The sequence below is a fragment of the Chinchilla lanigera genome, unplaced genomic scaffold (assembly GCF_000276665.1).
Source record: "Chinchilla lanigera isolate Chin_1 unplaced genomic scaffold, ChiLan1.0 scaffold00018, whole genome shotgun sequence".
NCBI classification, from domain to species: domain Eukaryota; kingdom Metazoa; phylum Chordata; class Mammalia; order Rodentia; family Chinchillidae; genus Chinchilla; species Chinchilla lanigera.
Window position 1 is genome coordinate 27,387,943 of NW_004955419.1, and position 19,701 is coordinate 27,407,643.

The 19,701-nt window shown below is 48.7% G+C and overlaps 1 protein-coding gene across 1 annotated transcript in view; it reads left to right on the forward strand.

The window, feature by feature from the left end:
* Positions 1 to 2,155: 2,155 nt before the first annotated feature.
* Positions 2,156 to 19,701, forward strand: part of Trim14 (tripartite motif containing 14) — a gene marked incomplete in the record, with an annotated part of 30,630 nt that continues 13,084 nt past the window's right edge. The window contains 5 exon segments of the mRNA XM_013513283.1: positions 2,156 to 2,446; positions 4,848 to 4,943; positions 11,510 to 11,743; positions 14,456 to 14,618; positions 16,603 to 16,695. Of these exon segments, the coding sequence (XP_013368737.1) occupies positions 2,231 to 2,446; positions 4,848 to 4,943; positions 11,510 to 11,743; positions 14,456 to 14,618; positions 16,603 to 16,695 (802 nt within the window).

A 19,701-nucleotide genomic window follows, 5' to 3' on the forward strand; every position in this document is an offset into this window, starting at 1 on the left:
CCCATGTTCTTTGTCTTATTCTCTATTTCCCCGAACCTCCAGCCAAGCTTGCCTTACTTTGCTTAGGAGCAAAAGGCCAGGTCCCAGGCACCGCAGGGCTTCCCTGACTGGTGTTGCCTCTCCTGCTTCATCAGCGGCCAGCACATTGCAGTTTACAAAGCCCTCCCACCTCCGCTCACTGGCACATGCTGCTCCAACGCAGGTCAGGCAGGCGATACTGTCCGGTGTTCAGAGGGAAGACCTAGCCTCAGAGAAGTGAAGCAACCTCATGCCCAAGGTCCCTGGCTGCCCAGCGCGGGGCACAGGGTGGGAGGGGTGTTTGAGTCTGAAGAGCTTCCAGCATCCCTGCAAAAGCTGCCACCTGGGGAACCTGGACCTCACACTCGGAAACAGGATGCCGGCTTGGAACAAATTTGTTTTCTGTCTTTTTTTTTTTTTTTTTAAACACCTAGATAGAGTAAATTATTTAAATTATTTCACTGCAAGGGAGAGGGCTAGGTAATTTTTATCAAATATTTTTTAAGCTCTCTTTTTTTTTAATTACGTTTTTGTTTATGTTCTCGAGCTGATGGAGTGGACTATGCCTAGCCAGTAGGCAGCGCCTGCAGCTCATCTCCTTACTGCACCCCCTACCCCAGGAACCCCCTTCTGTTGACTCAGGAACTCTCATTGGAGATGAGCTTCAGCTGGTGTCCACCATCACTCTACAGTGATTGCACTTCCTGAGAGGAGAGCTGAGACAGGAAGTCAGGAATGGATGGATGCTTTTCATGCGAAAGTGTGCCTGAAACGGTTCGAATGATTGTTTTAATGTTTCTGAAATTCCTTGTACCTTTGTAAAAAATAAACAAATAAATAAAAGTGAAAATAGATACGGACTTGTGCAATGGAGAGAATGTAACAAAACAATAAACATCTGGCTGACATTTTAATACATGTAACTTTGCTTTTCTTGATTTGTTCCACCAATACCAATGAAGTAACCACCTACTGCCCAGCGTGGTGGCACACTCCTGTAATCCCAGCACTCAGGAGGCTGAGGCAGGAGGATCATTGTGCATTCAAGACCAGCCTGGGCTACCAAGTGAGCTCAAGCCCAGCCTGAACTGCAGAGGGAGACACTGTCTCAGAGACAGAAGAAAAAAAAAAGTAACCACTTACTGTTTGGGCCAGACATGCAGCAGCTAAGAAGCAGGCCAGGCAAGGTCCTAACCACCGCCGCCACCACCACCACCACCACCTGCTGCACGCGACCAGCACAGGCCAGGCTGTTCTGGGAGGAACTGGAGAAGGTGCCCTCGAGGAGGTGACAGCCAAGCCCAAACCCCAAAACAGGGAAGTGGAAAGAGGCAGGGCAGAGGGCGTTCGGGGAGCACAGGAGTGTTGTCGGGGGAGAAAACTGCTTGCTTCCCTCAGTCTGGAAAGGAGCAAAGTGCAGGGACTAAGGGCTGCTTTGTTTTTCGTCTTTTATTTTGGTTCTGGGAATCAAACTCAGGACCTTGCGCTTGCCAGGCAGGTGCTGTGCCTCTGAGCTATATCCCGGCCCTTGTTTTTGCCTTTTTGAGACAGAGTCTCTCTATGCAATTAACCAGGCTGGTCTCGAACTCGCAATGATCCTCCTGCCTTAGCCTCCCAAGTGCTGGCATTACAAGTGTGCGTCACCACACCCGGCTTTCAAGAGTTGTTTTGAGGTTTTTTGCTTGTTTTTTGGTTGTTTTTTTTTTTTTTTTGGCGTCGGGAATCGAACTCAGGACGTTGTGCTTGCCAGGCAGGCGCTTGTGCCACTGAGCTATATCCCCGGCCCTTTCACGGGTTGTTGTAGGCTAAGACCTTGTAAATTTTAGCCCGCGGGCAACAGAAGTTTCCCAGCGATTCCTTACCAATGTGCGAGAGGGCCCTGGAGGATAAGGTAAAGAGAGGGGTGTGGCTAATCTGTGCTCTTCGGGAAGAGCATCCCCATCCCGGTCCCATCCCCACCTCGCTGCAGTTGTCTGAGTGTTACTGGATTAGCGTCGCTGAGCGTCTCCTTCCAGCCAGCCCATTAGGAGAGAGTGCCCGTTTCGGTGCCGGCCTTCACTCTGGGCTGGGCACGCGGAGCACCCCGCCGGGGAGAAGAGCTGTGAGGTCAGCCCCTGCCCTGGGCGGGACCCTGTGGCTCCGCCTCCGGCCCAGTTTCGATTCCGAGCAGCCCGCCCACACCCTCCGTGGGAGCCTGGAGCGGTGGGCGCGAATGGCTAGCGCGACTACTACGAGCCGGACCCCCGGGGGGCCGGGCCCCGCCGAGCCTGAGGAGGCGCTTAGCTGGCGCTGCTCCGAGCACAGCGACCGCCCGGTCGAGCTCTTCTGTCGCCGCTGCGCCCGCTGCGTGTGCGCGCTCTGCCCCGTGCTGGGCGCGCATCGCGGCCACCCGGTGACCCTGGCGCGGGACGAGGCGGCGCGCGTGCAGGTGGGGACCGTGCAGGCTGCAGGGCGCAGAGCTGGGGGCGACCCAGGAGGAGCGGGCAGGGCGTGCCTGGGCGCAGCCACTGTTGGGACCTGGAAACCGGAAGGTGGTCCAGCGGTCGTCTGGTCTGTAGACCTACAGACCGGAGACTGTGGCCCAAGAAAGACAAAGGGGCGCCAGAGCCACCAGATAAGCTTCAAAAGAGATGGGTTTGGGAGCGAGTCCTGGGAGCCAGGCAAGTCAGTGCCCAGATGCCCGTGATGTAACCCAGCACGGCAGGTCACCTTACTGCGCGGGCTGGAAATCTCTCGGTTCACAGAGGAGCCCCCCACCTTCCCTCTTCCCACCCCTGAGAAAACGGCCCAGCGTGGCTCCAGAAAGCCAACAGGCGTGGCCTGGGGTTCCTACACCTCCTGTAGTTCACAGAAGGCCGTAATCTGAGGACCCTCCCCGCTGGCTGGCGGCCTCAGCGGACCCTCTTCCTCCTGGGTGGTTGGCTCCTCGCTCCGTGGAGCCGCACCGCTTCAGCGCCTGACCACCCTGGGCCAGCTGTTGCTAGAATTGTAGCCACTTTGAGGATAACAAAAGCAAGGCTCTGGAACTAGGGGCAGGCTTTGAACCCAGGACCCCCCAGCAGGAGTGCTTCCCAGAGAGCTGGTTCTCATCTTGATGCCCTTGGCCCACCTGAATCCTGATAGTGGACAGAGGTCAGGTTTTCTGTGTTCTGCCTCCAGTACTGTGGCTCTGCTAATCCCTCCTCTCTGGCTTTTTTTTTTTTTTTTTTTTTTTTTTTGAGACAATCTCCTTATGTATTTCAGCCTCCTCTTGAACTCATCATGTAACCCCAAGCTAGCAATCCTCCTGCCTCAGCCTCAAGTGCTGGATTTGCAGGCACAGGCCACCACACTTGGCAGTCTGGCTTCTTGAAGGCTGGGCTGAGCAGGCTCTCCTATCTCTTCAGACACTGACTCTACCATTTCCTCTGAGCTCTGCCCCATTATGACCTTTTCTCTGCAGGAAATCAACCTTGGAATGCCAAGAGAAATTGGCCCTGTGCGGGACAGCCTGGCTGGTGGGTGTATGACCTGCCCCTACCTCCAAGAGCCTTCCTTTTCCTGTTTATAAAATAGCTGTAATAATCACCAGGTGTGGCGGCACATGCCTATAGTCCCAGCACTTGGGAGGCTGAGACAGGAGGATCGCCATGAGTTTGAGGCCAGTTTGGGCTACATAGTGAGTTCAAGGCCAGCCTGGACTACATAGTGAGACCCTATCTCAAAACACGAGGTGGGCAGACATCTTTGTGTCCACACGTTCACTCACCTACCCATTTATCCATTATCTGTCATTCATCAAACACCTGTTCAGCACATACCTTGTGCCATGAGTCAAGTCATAGGTCACACCCTCCCCTAACTTGGAGGAGTTCCTGGCTGGGGTAGGGGGGCACAGTGACAATACAGTGTGATAAGTACTGTCACTGAGAAGCCAAGGAAGGCAGTGTTGAGTGACACACAGAGGGAAGATGCGAGGACTAGGGGCAGGAAGCCTGAGAAGATGGGGAAGCTGCCACTGGAAATGGCCCTGGAGCGTGAGTAGGGCTTCTTCAGGTCCCAAGACAGAAGAGGCACCTGCGGCAGGAGAACGCAGGCAGACACCTGGAGCCTGAAGGTGTCCTTGAGCCGTGACGGACTGGAGCTGGCTTAGCAATCACAGTGGGCCGGGCTGTGCTCCTGGAAGTTGAGACCAAGGCTCACACTCGGGTTGTGGTTGTGCCCTGCCCCAGCCCGCCTCCTGCCTACAGTAGAACCGCACACAGGAGCAAATGCCTAATGGATGTTTAAATAATGAAAGTGCATGAACTGAGCGGATGCGTACTGTCTGCCGAGCACCCTGTACACACCTCGGTAGTCTCTACAGCTACCCTGTTTACAGCAGAGGAAACTGAGGTTTGGAGAGGAAATGGAGGATTCCTGAAGAGCTGTGACTCAGACCTCGGTCTGACTCTGTGCTCTCACTCTGGGCTTGTGCTGGGCACAGCGTGCCGGGGGCTCCCAGCTCTCCATTTGAAATTGGCCGCCCCTGGTAATTCCATTTGATTCCCAAAACACTTCAGGTCTCTCCCCAACCCATCCCCTCCCTGCAGGGGCCAGTAGTCGGCCCACAGGTTGAGTGCAAGGCCAGCTGTGGGACAGGCTGCAGTGGGATCTGGTCCCACTGTGGGGAAGGGACCCGAAGCAGGCCTCAGAACAGCACGGCAGCATTAGGAAGGAGGGAAGGACGCGACGAGGTAGAGGAATGACCAGTGCAGGCCTCTGAGGCTCACAGGGCGCTGGCTCTCAGCTCAGATGAGGGATGCTGAGCCAGAGGGCGATGCTCACGTTTTTCCTATCCTTTCGTATAGAAACTCATCCAAGAATGTCTCGAGCATTTGGCAACCAAGAAGCAGCAGCACATGGGCAGTATAACCCAGATAGAAGGTGCCGCGGAGAAGCTCAAGGCAAGTGGCATTTCCTCCCTACTTCAGGGCAGATGTCCACACTCCCGCCCCCAAGACGGGTGCCCCAGGGCGGAGGCTCAGAGGGCACTCAAGGCCCGGGGGTTCTAGAATTCAGAGGCCCTTTTTGAGAAAAAGTATGCAAAATTACAAATTCCAGTGCAAGACCGTGAAGAGGGCGTGTAAGTGAGGGACCCGAGGCTCCTGTTCCCTCAGCCCTGTGGAGACTCGGCCTTTGCCCAGCACCCCAGCCCCGAGCTACTGCCCCACAAAGTGAGGAAGATCGGCCTTTTCTCCCACCGTGCCCCACCAAGACCCTGCATCGCGTCGGTCTTGGAGGAGACAATCCGTCATCCCCCGAGTCCCAGGTTGCCATAAACAAAGCAAAAGACAGCTTTGTGGCACGCAAATAGCTCTGAAAGTTTTCCAGCCAGGAAGGACATTACATAGGCTATAAATATATTACGTTAACATTTCCTTCAGGCTTCTACTTTCAGATAATGTTTGTCTAAATGAATTTTTTGGGAGTCTTGCTGGAAGTTAGGGCTGACATTTTTGTGAGTCACCATTCTGAGGAAGTCACTGCATCTTTCAGCTTTCTGTGGGGACTCAAGCTGCTCCCCTTTTCCTCTTGGCCCCAGCTGCTGCCTCCCCACAGTGAGAGCTGGAGTAGGACGTCCCCCAGGGCCTGCCCCACTCAACCCATGAGTGACCCACACACGGCAGGTAGGAGGTCTGGCTATGGCCGTGGGAAAAGTGGGCACAGGTCTCCCCAAGACCAACCTCAGAGTGGGACCCCATTGTGTGCTGGGGCTCGGGCCAGGCCATGGAATTGACTCCCTTGTTTGCCTGACTTCCCTTATCCGTGAGGTAGCTACATGCCCTGATGTACTGGAGACCTTGGTTTACACCCACAAAGTAGCCCCAGCTTAATTATTAATAGTATTTCTCCTGTTGTCAAGAGCAGGACTCTAGGCTCAGGAAGGTAAATTAGTGCAAAAGGACTTGGTAAATAAAAACTGGCAGGTCGGAAAGTGACTCCTCCAAGAGATGAAAGAGATACCCAGACTGCTCAGCTTGAAGAGCAGTAGAGGCATAGGACCACTGTCTACAGGTATCTGACCAGCCAGGCATGGCGGTACCCGCCCGTAATCCCAGCACTCGGGAGGCTGAGGCAGGAGGAGTGTTGCGAGTTCAAGACCAGCCTGGGCTACAAAGTGAGCGCAAGGCCAGCCTGAACTGCACAGCGAGACCTTGTCTCAAAAAGACAAATAAATAAATATATATCTGACCAGATATGGTTTGGGGACCCCCAGGGGAAGTGTTGGGACCGGTATGGAGGGCCTAAGGCAAGGACAGGGCAGGTTTTAGCAACTTTTTAACTTTTTACTTTGTTTTTTTGGGTTTTTTTGCTTTTTCTCTGGAACCGGGAATCGAACTCACTACCTCACGCTTGCCAGGCAGGTGCTATGCTGCTGAGCTAAATCCCCAGCCCTTAACTTTTTACTTTGAAATAATTATAGAGTCACAAAAAACTGCAAAGATCAAATAGAGAAGATCTGAGTACCTTTACTTTATTTCCCTTGAGGGTTACATCTTAACTGTATATAGTACAGTGTTAAAACAGAGATTGACAGTATCTTTGTTAGAATTACATAACCATTGGTTTTATATCTTACATTTATTTTTATAATACATTTAATAGTTTACATTTAGCCAGGCGTGGTGGCGCACGCCTGTAATGCCAGCACTCGGGAGGTTGAGGCAGGAGAATCGTTGCAAGTTGGAGACCAGCCTGGGCTGCAAAGTGAGCTCAAGGCCAGCCTGAACTGCATAGTGAGACCCTGTCTCAAAAAGACAGAAAAAAAGAAAAGTTTACATTTTACCTAGGTGTAGTGGTATGTGCTTGTAATCCCAGCTACTCAGGAGACTGAGGCAGAAGGATCAAAAGTTTTGAGGCCAGCCAGAACAACTTAGCAAGACCCTATTTTAAAATAAAAAGGGCTGGGAATATAATTCAGTGGTAAAGCACTTGCCTAGCATGCACAAGGCCTTCGTTTCATCCCCAATACTGCAAAAATAATTAATTAATTAATTGATATATATTATTTACACCAGGTGGCCATAGTTGTGTAGGGCTAGGTCCAAGTTCTTTATTCTGTGTCTGTCTCTCTACCAATATTACACAATTATAATTACTGTAGATGATAATAGATTTTAAGAATAACTGAGGCCTCCTCCCTTTTTTTTTTTTACAAACTGGGGACTGAACTCAGGACCTTTGCTACATCCTCAACCCTTTTTTTTTTGAGACAGGGTCTTACTGAGTTGTTGGGATAGGGTGAAATTTACAGTCCTTCTGCCTTACCCTCCCAGAGTGCTGAGATTATAGGTGTATGCCACCATATCCAGCTTTTTCCAAAATTATTTTAGCTCTTCTAGTTTTTTTGCCTTTCCATTTAAATTTAAGGATAATCTTGTGTATATCTATAAGAAAAAGATTTTGTTGGAATTTTGATAGGAATTGTGTTAAATTTGTGTCAGTTTGGGGAGAGTTGCCCTCTTCACTGTATTGAGTCTCCCATCTATGACCATGGTATGCCTCTTTATTTACATATTTGTTGTCTTTTATTGGTACTGGTAGTTTTCACCAAATAAGTCTTGTACATATTTTGTTAGACTTACACGCAAGTATTCCTCAGAAGGTAAAAGAAAACAGGAAAAAAAAAATGAAGGAAAATTGGAGCTAGTGGTCAGCACTTTGTTTTTGTTTTTGAGACAGGGTCTCACTGTATAGTGTAGGCTGGCCTGAAGTTCACTATGTAACCAAGGCTGGCCTTAACCTCACAGTGATCCTCCTGCCTCAGCCCTCTGGCTCACCACCACACCCAGACGTGGTCAGCATTTTAAAGCTGGAAAGTATTTGCATAAAAATTTGGGTTAGAAAGGTGGGAAGATATTGCCACCTTCTTCCTGCATCCTCTGGCCTCAGCCTCCCGGTGCTGCTGGGATTATAGGGAGGCACCGCCAGACCCAGCACAGACCCGTTTTGTATTAATTTTGCAGTTCCAGTAATTCAGGCTTGAAGTCTGTGTTATGGCTGCCTGTTTTTTGTTTTTTTTCCAGTACCAGGAATCGAAATCACGACCATGAGCTTGCCAGGCAGGCACTGTGCCGCTGAGCTAAACCCCCAGCCCCATGGTTGCCTGTTTGTTCTCTTGTTTTGCTGATGGTTCTCTTTTCACTTAGAAGATCCTAGATGGATGGCCAGATTCCTTGCCCTTTCTCTGGGCCAGTGGGTAGAATTTTCCTGGTCTTGAGCTCACAGATGGAGCAGTGGCTCCATGACTGTGGCTTCGTGCGTGTCACCCCCCTCACTCTCCCAGCTGAAATGGAGCCAAGTGCCCTAAGCTGCCCCAGAGTGACCAGGCCCACTGCAGTGTGGCTCTTACCTGCACAGCTCCAACTCCACCTCTGCCAGGGTCACCTGACTTCAGCTTCATCTCCTGTCCCTACCACTGACGCTGAGTCTCGCTATGTCACTACTAAGTTGCCCGATCCAGGCTCCAATTTGGGATCCTTCTGCCTCAGCCTCTCAGATGACAGGCATATACTACCATGCCTGGCTGTGTCATTAGCATTTCTATGTGTTTGAAGAAGGAAGGAGGATTTTCCATGTAAGCTCCTTTTCCTTTTTTTTTTTTTTTTGGTACTGGGAATTGAACTCAGGACCTTGCACTTGCCAGATAAGCATTTATGCCATTGAGCTATATCCCCGGCTCCCTCCCCCCACTTCTTTTTTAAGGTACTGAGGATTGAAATCCAAAACCTTTTACATTTGAGGCAAGCACTCTATCACTGAGCTATACCTCTAGCCCTCCTTCTCCTTTATTGATTTTTGTTTGTTTGTTTTTTTCCGGTACCGGGAATTGAACTCATGAACTTGCGCTTGCCAGGCAGGTGCTGTGCCACTGAGCTAAATCCCCAGCTCCCTCCTTCTCCTTTATTGAGCAAAAACTACATGTCACTTTGTATATGTTGTTTACTTGCTTAAAAAATTTCTTTATTAAAATATTATTTGTCAAGCTGGTCATGGCGGCCCACACCTGTAATCCCAGCACTCAGGAGGTTGAGGCAGGAGGATCATTGTGAGTTTGAGGCCACCCTGGGCTACAAAGTGAGCTCAAGGCCAGCCTGAACTATATAGCAAGATGCTGTCTCAAAAAGGCAAAAACTGGGTGACTATTATAAAATAATCTTACAATAAAAAAAGACAAAATAAATTTGTCAATGTCAATATATATATATATATATATATATATTTTTTTTTTTTTTTTTTATATGGGGTCTTGCTCTGTTGTCCAGCCTGACCTTGAACTGCTGGACTCAAGCAGTCCTCTTGCCTCAGCCTCTTGATGAGCTGGGACTATGGGTGTGCACCACCATGCCTTGCCTAGGCACCTCATATATCTAAGCGCCTTTCAGCTCTGACAGCTTGTGCACATTCTAAGTCTCTAACTACGGCTAGATTCAACAGACAGTAACAGTTTATTGTCACCTTGATTCATTTCCTGCAGAACCCACGCCTGGAAGTGCCACGTTTACGATGGGCACAGATCTGTGGGGTGACCCGAGTGCTGCTAGGCCACCTGCTGAACTTGCCATGCTGCTCCATACTTACTTACACAGCGTCTGCCCTCCGGAAAAGGCCATGTGCATGGAAACTAACCCATAAAACAGCTTTGTAAACAGATCAATAAAGTCCGTACATGGTCTGAAGTCCCTTATGCAGAAGCCAATGAGCAAGCCTGATCAACCACACCTTTTCAGAGGCCAAATGGGCCTTCCTGACCAACACCCATTAAATGATTCCCTCTTATATCCTTCACTTTTTTCTTTTTTCTTTTTTGGTACCAGGAATCAAACTCAGGACCTCGCACTTGCCAGGCAGGCACTTGTGCCACTGAGCTATATCCCTGGCCCTCTTATATCCTCGCTAGCAGGCTGTCTGCTTACAAGCCTGACAGTCCAGACCGTCTATCCCCTCCTTACGGGCCAACACGCACAGGTGCAGGGAAAACCCAGCACTCACTGGCAGCTTGGACTTGGTATTTAGACTGAGGTTAGATGACTACAGCAGAGAAACTATGTCCTTTCTAAATCTTCCACATATTTGGCAATGATCTTCTGATATTTTTATCAATCAAAATAGAGGGGATATGTTTGTACGTATATAGGTGTACGTGCACATAGGCGCTTATTCCTATGTATTACGATTGGCTGCTGTCTGTTACTTCGAGGCAGGTAAGGGTGCAGAATGCGCACAGGCTGCAGAGCTGAAAGGACTCCCGTCTGTGAGGGTGCCTGGGCCGGCACGGCGGTGCACACCGGTAGTCGCAGCTACTCTGCAACTCGCTCCTTTTCACGGGTGCCTTGAAGAGCTTTCCTTACCAGCACATTCTCCCCGCTTTGGGATTGTTTTATGGTGGTAAAATATACATAACAGAGAATTAGCTGTTTTTAGCTCTTTTTAAGTGTTGTTCAGAGGCATTAATTATATTCACAATGGTGTACAGTCATCACCATTATCCACTTCTAGAACTTTTTCATTACCCCAAAGAAAGACTCTGAAACCACAGAGCACTCCTATCCCAACCCCCTTCCCCCAGCCCCTGGTCACATCTACTCCACTTTCTGTATCCACGAATTTACCTGTCCTAGATATTTTGTTTAAGTGTCACCATGCATTATTTCTCCTTCTGGATTTAGCCCATTTCACTTAGGATAATGTTTTCCAGGTTCATCCAGGTTGTAGCATGTGTCAGAACACTGCATGCTTTTTTGTTATAAATTATTTCGTTGTAGCTGGGTGTGGTAGCGCATGCCTATAATCCTAGCATTCGAGAGGTTGAGGCAGGAGAATTGCCACAAGTTTGGGATCAGCCTGGGCTACATAGTGAGTTCAAGGCCAGCCTGAATTACAGAGCAAGACTTTGTCTCAAAAAAAAAAAATTATTTTACTGTATGAATGTAGCATAATTTATATAACTAATACACATGCATGTCCCATATGGAAAAGTATGCCCAACTATCCTCTGTTCTGTATATATAAATGCCACAGTGACAATTTTGGTACCCAAATCTTGATGCACATGTGAATGTTTTTTCTAAGACTGGTTCCTATATGAGGAAATAACATCTTTAAAAAAGTAATGAATTTTCCTAGTGAGGAATATTGTTTTTACCTTCCATGTAGTCGGGGCTTTTTTGTGCATCTTTCAGTATAATTTTATACTTTTCCTTATTTAGGTCATTCACATTTTTGTTAGATTTATTCTTAGAGATTTTGCTACTTCCTTCCTCATTTTAGGAAGAATCTGTGTTTGTCCATGCATTTTCTGGTCAGCAATGGCCAGTATTTAGAAAACCTCAGGATTTTACAAGTTGATCTTATATCTGACTGCCCACCTTGTTGAACTTGCTTTGTAGATGTTATAATCTTTTTCATATCAATCATCCTGTATTTCCTTGCTGGAAAACTCAGCACCTGCAACTGGTTTTCTTTTTAGGCTCATGCAGAGTCAAGTAAAGCCTGGCTGAAGGAGAAGTTCACTGGGCTCAGATTGCTACTCGATGAAGAGGAAGTGTTGGCCAAAAAATTCGTAGATAAAAACATGCAGCTTGCCCTGCAGGCATATGGGGAGCAAGTTGAGTCTTGTAAGAAGCAAGCTGACATCATGAATGATCTCTCCAGCAGGGTCTGGAGTATTGGCCAGGAGCCCAACCCTATCCAGCTGCTGCAGGTGATGTTGGGGTTTCTGTTCTTACTGCTGCCACCTGCCACAACACCCCATCGTGGTTACTATGGCACTGAACACAGTGTTCATGTGACAAGTAAAATGCACAGATATTTGCTTTATCAACACAGACTTTCTCTAGCTGGGCGTGGTAGTGCATACCTGTAATCCCAGCACTTGGGAGCTGAGGCAGGTAGACCACTGTGAGTTCGAGGCCAGCCTGGGCTATAGAGTGAATTCATAGCCAGCCTGAACTACAGAGTGAGATCCTGTCAAAAAGAAAAAAAAAAAAAAGTGGCCAGAGAATATACATCGTTAGGAAGACTATATATATCTTGGGCTAATTAAATAACTTAAAAGTCACCATTTTCAAAGGCTTCTGTGCTGAGAGCATTTTAAGTATCTTAGCTCTGATATTCAGTAGAATTCTGTGAAGAGGATATTCTCACCCCATTTTGTGCATGAGAACTTAGGGTTCAGGTTGGTGAAGTGACTCCCCAGGCTCACACAGCTGGAAGGTGGCAGAGCTGAGAGCAGAACCTGGGTCTGTCTGGCTCTAAACCCATAAGGCAGCTTGCCTGGCCCTTTGCTTGTAGAATCTTAATCAAGACACACACACATACCCGGGCGGGGGATATAGCTGAGCAGCCCAAGCACCTGCCTGGCAAGTGTAAGGTCCTGAGTTCAATCCCCAGTACCAAAAAAAGGAGCTCATACAGGGCTGCGGAGACACACTTAGAGTTATTTACAGAAGAGCTCAAGCAAGCTAGCACAAGTGCATACAACAAATACCTAACTCTCTATAAGGAGAGGTGTCCTGGAAGACTTCTAGGAGGCAACGTGGAGCTGAGTACGGGAAGAAGAGTATGTACAGAGGGACACAGCAGAGAGGACGTCCCAGGCAGGAAGGAACTATGGACATGTGAGGGCTCAGCAGGCTGGAGAACTCCCTGAGGTCGGCCCGCCCAGAGGAAGAGTGGGTGAGGGCAGGTCAGTTCGCGCAGCGCCACATACGCCAGGCCATAGGTTTAGACTTTGTCCTGTACAGTGACGGGATCTGGGAGAGTATGCTTTTTGTAGGCAGCTGTGTTAGACAGAAATATTATAAGCAGTCAGACAGGGCTAGGCCTTCCAAGGAGCCAGTATGGAAGACAAGATACCTTGCAACAGGGCAGGACAAGGAGCGCCTAGGATGGATACTACAATTCCTAGTCCCCAACAATGGACACAGTCAGGTTACTGCTGGAGAAAGGTCATATTGGTGACAGGACAAGGGTTGCCCTGGGAGACCGCGTGGTCCAAGAGAGAGAGATGGTAGTGGTCTGGACCTGGGTGGAGGTAGCAGGAGAGGTGCGGAACAGGAAGGTTCAGACATACAGTAGGAATGGAGACCGGAGCTGGGGGGTGAGAGGCAAAATCCAAGATGGTGCTCAGTTTCTGGTTTGCACGATGCGAGCTGTTCTCTGCATCAGCAAAGGTAGGAAGCAGATGTACTTGATTACACCCTCACATTTGTTCCATCATACCTGTGTTGAGAACCTACTGATACAGCGGAAAGGAACTCCCAACCTGCTACGTGTCTGAAATGCTGAGTTCGTGTTTTCTAAAATAGAGGAATGAATTCTAGGAACAACAGAGGTTAAGAGTAGGAAGAATTTATTGAGAGAAAAAAGCTTCTGTCTGACAGGGATAGAAGGGGGCCTGGAAAGTGGGTTGCCTCCCGACCCGCTTCTCAGGGGTATTTTACTGAGCAAAGCCCTGAGGTGAGGTGGGTTCAAGGTAAGACAAAAGTATAACCAGTCCATAAGATTACAAGCATAGTTGCTTAGGTAGTATTGTCCAATGGAAAATCATGAGTGTTGTGAGGTGGTACAAAATTATGTTCAACCAGTGGGATTATGAGTGCTGGGTGTGGTGATGCATACTTGTAATCCCGGCACTGGGGAGACTAAGACAGGAGGGTCATTGTGAGTTCGAGACCATCCTGGGCTACAAAGTGAGCTAAAGACCAGCCTGAACTGCATAGCGAGACTGTCTCAAAAGGACAAAAACAAACAAATAAACAAACAAAAACAACAAGTATAGTTGCTTGGATAGTATTGATTAAAAGGGGATAAAATTGGGAAGCAGATCACGTAGCAAGCACACAAGGGAAGGACAGGGACTTCCCTGGAAGGGGTGGGTTAAGGAGGTTTGGTCCTCCACCCCAAGGTGATTGATGCCTACTTAGAATATCAATCACTGTGTTCATCCCTGAGGGAAGTATAGGGGTGAGTAGTTCTTTTCTCTTGAAGCCTGGCCTTCAGTGAATATGCCTCCAGCCACAGTTGTCTTCTGCATTGACCTCAAGGGCTCAGCCTGTCTGACTGCCTACCGTATTTCTACCTAATTTAGCTGTCTATGATACTACTGTGTGTCAGACACCTGGCCAGATGCTGGAGTTCAGGGTTCCCAGATGGTGGCATTTTCCTCTGTTGGCCCCCAGCCTCGCCCCATCTACCCAGGTGTCCCCTGAGCCAGCCTCCCACTTTCGTGGCTGCCAAGCGGGCTGGGAGAGTAAGTTTCCTGGCGCTAGCTTAGGGAAGCCACATTACTCAGTGTGGAAGGTGTGTTGTAGTCCCTCTAGAGCTGCTGGGGAGGGGGGCACAGTGGGCCTGGCAGCTGGCACGGGTCTACCTGCAGCCCCCTGGCGACCCTGACCCTGTGTCCTTCATACAGGCGTACACAGCCACTAAGCTGGAGATACAGCGGCACATGAGCCTCGGGGAGCTGAGCCACCCTGTGCCCCTGTCCTTTGAGCCTGTCAAGAGTTTCTTCAAGGACTTCACGGAAGCCATGCAGAGCACGTTACAGATACCACTGGATGTTCGCCTGAAGGAAAGTGAGTGGGCATGCGACCCTTGTGGGTCCTCACCTCCCTTAGTCCCTGTATCCCAGACGCAGCTGCAGAGGTGCCACCCAAAGTCATGTCTCTCCCACACAGAGGCCCTTGGCTGGCTGGTCAAGGGCTCCTAGGCCTGGTGCTCAATCCACTTTATGACCTCCGGTATCACCTTTTACCCTTCCTGAGGCGCGTCTTGCCAGCCGAATGGCTCTGTTTCTGACCAGACCATTCCTAGAGCCTGACACGCCTCTAGGATCTGAGAGGATCCTAGGTTCCTCTTCCTCTACCTGGAGCCGGTTGACCATCATGCCAGGCAGGCTGGCACCGCTGGTTCTGCTCACCCCCCCCTGACCGCCTCCCTCCTCCCTCCCTTCCTACTGCAGGGCCTGCCTGGGGTATGGGTGAGATGGACACAAGTGTCTCTCCTTGCCCCTTGCAAATGTCTGGACAGTGGGTCCAGTTCTGACATGCTCATGGGGCCTGCACAGAGCAGGTACCCAAAACTCTCTCCTTAGCTGGGCATAGTGGCTCATGCCTTTAATCCCAACCCTCGGGAGGCAGAGGCAGGATGATTGCCACAAATCTGAGGCCAGCCTGAGCTATGTAGTGAACTCAAGGCCGACCTGAACTATGCAGCGAGACCTTGTCTCAAAAAACCAAAACCAGAAATCTCTGCTCCTTGATTCCTTCATTTGTTCACCTCCACTGCGAGCATTCACTCAGACCGCTGAGCCCCTGTTGTGTGCCGGTGTGAAACAGAGCCCGCAGACTTGGAGGGACAGCCAGCAGGCACACGTGTGTCAGGACGGAAACTGCTGTGAGGCAGACAGGGTGGGAGAGCGGATGGTGACAATGAGGAGAAACCTCCATCCAGGGCAGCCGGCCAGGCCTCTCTGAGAAGAGGGCAGTGAGCTGAGCAAAAGGTGCACTCCGCAGGCTCCACAGCACCAAGGGCAGGAGAGCACAGTGGTCACGTGCATGGCTGTGAAGCCAGAACAACACCTGGGGCAACAAACCTCACTTTTCTAGGCCTCTTTCCACATGTGTATCATGGAAGAGATTATGGAGCGTCCTCTTGGGAATTGTAGGGAACAGATGAGTTCTTGTATATAAGGGCCCAGGTATAATCAGCACCATGTGTTAGCGGCTATCACTGTTGCTGTTTCCTTGGGGCAAATGTATTCTAGGCAAAGGGTGAAGCAAGTGCAAAGGTCCAGAGGCCAGGTGAGAGTGGGCATGGCATGCAGAAGGAATAGCAAAGGGTTAGTTAAGAGGAATGAATGTGCAGTGGAGGAGGTAGGGGAAGAGACAGAGCCATCTGGAGGCACAAGCATTTGGTCTTGAGCAGCTGGAAGAAGGAAGGTGTCATTTTCCGAAAAGGGAAGGGGTCGGAAGAAAAGACTGGACCTGTTGGGTGTGAGGAGCTTGCCCATGTGGTGATCTCACACAGGCAATAGGATCGATGATTCTAGAGCTCTGGGGAGATGCCCTTGCCTGAGAGTGGCCTCCCACATTTCATCCCTAGGCCGTGCAGTGAAGATGTGGGTGGGGAACGGGCGCCTTCAGGCCCTGGCCCGGGAGATGACAAACCGCAGCCCAAGCAGCTGGGAAAGCAGCTACATGGGTGGGGCCCAGGGGAGGGTTCCAGGTAGGGACAGCGATGCCAAGGGCCCAAGTGCTCCGAGTAGCCCTCCCGCTGGGCGACTGCCCATCTCTTTCTCTTCCTCTTCCTGAGAACAGGCTGCCTCCCACCCAGGTGTTTGATCCCGGGCTCCTCCTCACATCCAGGACCGGAACACTGCCTGCCACTGCTTGTTGTTCCGGAGTTTTGCGTTGCTGTGAATTTACATTTCCTACTTAAATTTGCATGGGATGCTTTGGAAGAGAGTATGCAAATGTTCGGTTTTGTATTATATTTAGTATGTTTTATTTGTGTTGCCTGCATGTGCTCCAGGCATTAATTTCTCGAAATTCCCCACAGACTTGAAATGCCAGCTGTCCAGCTCCTCCAGCACCAAGCCAGGTACCTTGCTGAAAACAAGTCCCTCACCAGAGAGATCGCTCCTCTTAAAATGTAAGACCCTGGGAGTGAGAGCGGACAGGGTGGATGCAGAGGCAGAGGAAGGCCGTGGGAATGGTAGCCCCTCCCCTTTGAGTACAACACCTTTTGGGGGGGTTTTTAAAAACTTTTGAGGCGGCATGTTTTGGCGCATGCCTATGATCGCAGCACTCTGCAAGGCCACGGCGGAAGGGTCCCGTCAAAGGCCGTACAGATGAAACACCGTTCTGGGCGTGGTGCGCATGCGTATAAGTCAGCATTGCAGGAGGCTGAGGAAGGATTGCAAATTTGAGTTTGGGGATTGCCTGGGCAATTTAGCAAGACTTTGTCTCAGAAAATAAAAAAAGCCTGAGGATGTAGCTCAGTAAGTGATCCCTATGACTGCAAAAAAGCCTTTTTTTTTTTTTTTTTTTTTTTTTTGGTATTGGAAATCAAATTCAGGACCTTGTGCTTTCCAGGCAGGCGCTGTGCCACTGAGCTATATCCCTGGCCCTTTTTTTGTTTGTTTAAGTCTTAGTCTTTTATTTTATTTTTTTATTTTTTTGAGGCAAGGTCTTGCTTTGTAGTGCAGGCTGGCTTTGAGCTCACTATGTAGCCCAGGCTGGACTTAAACTCATAGTGATTCTCCTGCCTCAGCCTCCAAGTGCTGGGATTAGAGGCATGGGCCACTATGCCAAATTCAGTCATAGTCTTTAATAATACATGTTCACTGTAGAAAAATTAGATAACAAAGGAAAGAATGCTCATAATCTCCATATTTTAAATTTTGTTTTTTGAGACAGGGTCTTGCTGTGTAGCCCAGGGTGGTCTTGAACTCACTATGCAGCCCAGGCTTCCTCAGATTCATCACAGTCCTCCTGCTCAGCCTCCTGAGTGCTGGGATTACAAGCATGCACCACCACATCCAGCCAGTTTGCTATTATTACTTGTACTTTTTAGCTCCTTTTTTGCATAGCTAATATACATATAATGACATACTTAAGGTATCTTTTTTCTTTTTCTTTTTTTTTTTGGGTATCTTTTTTCAAACATGGTATCATATTATACATAGTTTTATGATCTGTGTTTTCATTTACTGTTGTGAACATTTTAGTTCCCTGAAAAATTAGAGAGGTGGGGGCTGGAGGTGTAGCTCAGTGGTAGAACACTGGCCTAGCATGTGCAAGGTCCTGGGTTTGATCCCCAGCAATGGCAGATAAGAGAAGAGAGGATAAGACAAGATAAGATAAGATGATGAGATACTAAAAACAGTTCTGCCAGACACCAGCACTTGGGAGGCTGAGTCAGAAAGATCCTCAGGAGTTCATGGCCAGCCTGTCTCAAAAAAACAAAAAAACAATTACAGTTCTGTGGGATAGAAGTCCAACACAAATCTCACTGACAAAAATCAAGGCTGGTAAAAAAAAAAAAAAAAAATTAAGGCTAGTTTCTTTTCTGGGGCCCCTAAAGATAAACCCATTTCCTTGCCCTGTCCGGCTAGGAAGCTGCCCGCATTTCTTGGCTCCTGGTCCTTCCCTCCTTTTCAAAGCCAGCAACGATCCATCTCTGGTCATTTTTCCATAGTCACAGCTCCATCCAACTCTCCACTCCTGCTTCCTTTCACTTTTAAGGACTCCTGTGATTCCACTGGACCCAGGTTGATAATCCAGACTCCTTTCCCTTTCTCAAAGTCCACTGATCAGCAGCCTTCATTCCTCTTTGCCAAGTAGTCTAACATAGTCACAAATTCTGGAGATTAGGATGTAGACAATTTAGGGGAGCATTATTCAGCATACCTCATTCATTATTGATGAATATGAGCTCTTCCCATCAATCTTGAAATTTGATTGTAATCCTATCCACAATGTCAGAGTTTTTGTGTGACAAACTGACTATAAAATGTATATATGGCTGGGCATAGTGGCACTTGCCTGTAATCTCAGTATTCAGGAGGCTGAGGCAGGAGGATCACTATAATCAAAGCTAGCCTGAACTACATATAGAGAGCCTGTTTCAAAAAAAAAAGTATATAGACATAAAAGTGTAGAAAATAGCGAAGACTGTCTTGGAGAAGAACAAAATAGAAAGTTCCTCTATGTGTGGTAGTACACGTGTCCAATTCCAGATACACCAGAGGTGGAGGCAGGAGGACCCCAAGTTCAAGAACAGCCTGAGAAATTGAGCAAGACTCATTCTCAAAATAAAATGTTAAAAGGATGGGTGGTAGAGTGATTTCCCAGCATGCCTGAGGTTTTGGGTTCAGTCTCTAATGCCATGAATATACACACACAATTACTAAGATAGGCTTCAACAAATTAAAGTTTCTCCTTTGTGTGTGTGTGTGTGTGTGTGTGTGTGTGTGTGTTTGTGACAGGGTCTTGCTATGCAGTTCAGGCTGGTCTTAAGCTCACTTTGTAGCCCAGGCTGGTCTCGAACTTGCAATGATCCTCCTGCTTCAGCCTCCTGAGTGCTGGGATTACAGGCATGCACCACCACGCCTGGCTGAGACCCCGTTTTAAAATTAAAAAATAAAACTGGGCATGGTGGCGCACACCTGAAATCCCAGCACTCAGGAGGCTGAAGCAGGAGGATGTTGCGAGTTTGAGGACAGCCTGGGCTACAAAGTGAGCTCAAGGCCAGCCTGAACTGCATAGTGAGACTGTCTCAAAAAGACAAATAAATAAATAATTTAAAAAAGGGTTAGGGATGTAGCTCAGGAAAAAGTTTCAAAAAGGGGGTTGCAGCTGGGGATGTAGCTCAGTGTGAAGGCTCTGGGTTCAACCCCCAGTGCCTATGTAAGTAAAACCGAATATTCACTTATATTATGACCCAGACTTTAAAAAAAAAACAAAACTTGGTGTCTACATACATGTTAAGAGAAGTGTTAATGGGGATTTAAACCACTACTTTTCTGGAGAACAATTCAGCAGTATGTGTCAAAGGCATTAGAAACACACCCATTGACCCACTGGCCTAGTAATTTTTCTTTTAGAACTATATATCCTAAAAAAGGGCTGATTCTAATTTAATTTTTTTTTTTTT